The sequence below is a fragment of the Callorhinchus milii genome, unplaced genomic scaffold (assembly GCF_018977255.1).
Source record: "Callorhinchus milii isolate IMCB2004 unplaced genomic scaffold, IMCB_Cmil_1.0 Scaffold2, whole genome shotgun sequence".
Lineage (NCBI taxonomy): Eukaryota > Metazoa > Chordata > Chondrichthyes > Chimaeriformes > Callorhinchidae > Callorhinchus > Callorhinchus milii.
In genome coordinates, this window is record NW_024704743.1 from 8,325,647 (window position 1) to 8,328,070 (window position 2,424).

The window sequence follows — 2,424 nt, forward strand, 5'->3', positions numbered from 1 at the left end:
TCCTGATCCCAACCACCAGCTCTGGTCCAAAATCTCTGAATGCCCAGGACCTTAGAACATCCTTTCAATGTGAAAAGCACTATACAAAAGTAATTTGTTGTTGTCTTATCACATAGCTGAGACGACTCAAAGTGCTTCACAGGATATACTGTAAAGTAGATTGACTGTATTTTGTGGGCAAAATTGAGAACTATTGAAATCAATTCTGATGTTTTATTTACACAAAACTAAATATCTCAAGAACATAACAGAGTTATCAGCATGAAATGTTTCACAATGCCTCATAGATAATTACTGTCAACTGTGTTGTATGTTTTAGTAGGCAAACGCAACTGCCATTTGCACCATCAAGGTCCCACATACAATCACAAATGTTGACCAGAACACATCCTTCTCTTTTTGAATAATGTCATGTGATCTTCAACGCTCACTTAAGAACAGACGATGTGCTTAAGTCTCATGTGCTCAACATGGGGCTTGAACCCACAACAACAATGAAAATAGTGCCTTTCAGTTCAGGTGGACATCTCAAAGCGCTTCACGCAGCAAGCTGACTGGGACACATTCTTCTACCAGAGGCAAGAGTGCTACCAGCTGAGCCAAGCAGTCAAATCACTTTCAAGCCAAATTGCATTCCAATGCATTCTATAAAAGCTGAAACTGTACTGTACCAATGTTGTGCACCAATGTAAAGTAGCTACAGATACACCAGAGTTTCAGAAAACACTGACTGGTTCCCCTATCTGACCATTGACACATCTATTGTCACTTGCTAAATTTATCAGCTTCTCTCTACTATACCAAACCCTGTATCAAGCCCTACTAATCTTCCATGTATAAAAGTTATCAAAACAACTTCACTTCCTATTTTAGCATACAGACTTAACTCAAATTCAAGAAATCATTTGATACTACTCCAAGTTGTAGGGAGAAAGATGTACTATACCAGAGGTTATCATGGTTACAGAGACTTCAGAAGGCAGAATAATGTCATTTGACTGTTTACCCACATAAATCCAGTTACAGAAATACTTTAACGTTGTGTCAATGAAAGGGATAGGGAAGAGAATAGAGCTAAGCATTGTAGCACATACTTCAAGTATTACCTGAAATTGAATACAAATGTCCAATCCTCAATGGTCACATAATAATGCACTACACTAAAGAATGCAAAAATCACAACCATCTGAACAATGAGCACTCACTCGTACCTGCAACTGCTCAGTAGAACTGCTGCTAAATTCATCTCCAGATTCAGAGTCTTGATGTTGTCTTCCTGAACTCTCAGAAGTCCATTCGTATGAGGGATCATAAAGTGAGTTTTCACCATCCATGGAATCAGAGCTCTGCGAGCGGCCTGCTCCCAAGTTCCAAGTTTGGTTTGGAACTCTTGGATACTGGGATTCACTCTCTCCAGGTCCATAGCTCTGGGTACTAGTTTTGGCACTATCTTGGACTGCAGTCTGTAAATGGAGAAGCCCTTGGTCTCGGTGATGTATCTGACTTGTATCTAAGTCTGTGGGCTGGGACTGCAATGGCCCTGTAGATGATTTAAAAGAGTTGGAATAATCTAGTGGTTTGTACGGGCTCTCAGTGGAATCCTGCAGTGGCTTGGTATCTACATTTAAAGCAGCAGATTTCATACAACTAGGTCCATGTTTCACTGGTGGCATCAAAGCCTTCCGAGGTAGCTCTTTAACATACTGTGCTGGAAGATAAAAAAGTTTTGAGGTTTCTTCCTTTTTGACCTGCCACCAATCGTTGTTTGTCTTCTTTACCAAAATATATTTTTCGCCTTGCTTTATTGAAATCTTTCGATCCTTTGCTTCGTATTCATAATCGTACTCCACTTCAATCCACATCTGTCCCGGTATGATTGGTAGGTTTGGTTTGCCATCTTTCTCAGCCATGTTGAAAGCAACTCTTAACGTTCACTCTTTGAACGTCACAGTAATCCACATGATTCGTTTCCAAGGAACAGAATGACTGAAAATGAGGAAGAAAAGACATACTAGTAAATACTGCCTCCTTACCCTGAAACTAAATGAGATTTTTGATGCGGCATTTTCATATCTCTGCTGTAAACTGAATCAATACTAAAATATTATTTTGTTCAATATATTTCCAATTATTTAAAATCAATGAAAGTACAACAATAAAATACTAAGATTATTTTGCAATCTGAAAACTACCATCTAACTTTGGATCATTAAATCGGAGCTTGACTATAGAAGGATCTTTACAGAATTAAATCAATAAATGTTATAAAAGATGTCACCACAAGGAGCCAACTCATTGGTTGCTTTATACATCACACACAGCTCAACAACATTATTAAAATTACCAGAACAGACAGAACACACAGCAGGATTAGAACAATAAAGACAACTAATTGATCAAGACACCACGAGAGAAAGCCAGATA

General features: G+C 38.5%; 1 protein-coding gene across 9 annotated transcripts in view; it reads right to left on the reverse strand.

Annotated features, from left to right (window-relative positions):
• arhgap12b (Rho GTPase activating protein 12b) overlaps positions 1–2,167 on the reverse strand; it is a 92,809-nt gene extending 90,642 nt beyond the window's left edge. For 5 of the 9 annotated variants that reach the window (XM_042332608.1, XM_042332606.1, XM_042332603.1 and 2 more), the window contains exon 1: positions 1,212–2,167. In XM_042332608.1, the coding sequence (XP_042188542.1) occupies positions 1,212–1,910 (699 nt within the window). In that variant the 5' untranslated portion in view covers positions 1,911–2,167. The remainder of the gene's footprint in view (positions 1–1,211) is intronic. The other 4 variants (XM_042332604.1, XM_042332607.1, XM_042332605.1 and 1 more) reach the window with 4 other exon arrangements.
• Positions 2,168–2,424: the final 257 nt, after the last annotated feature.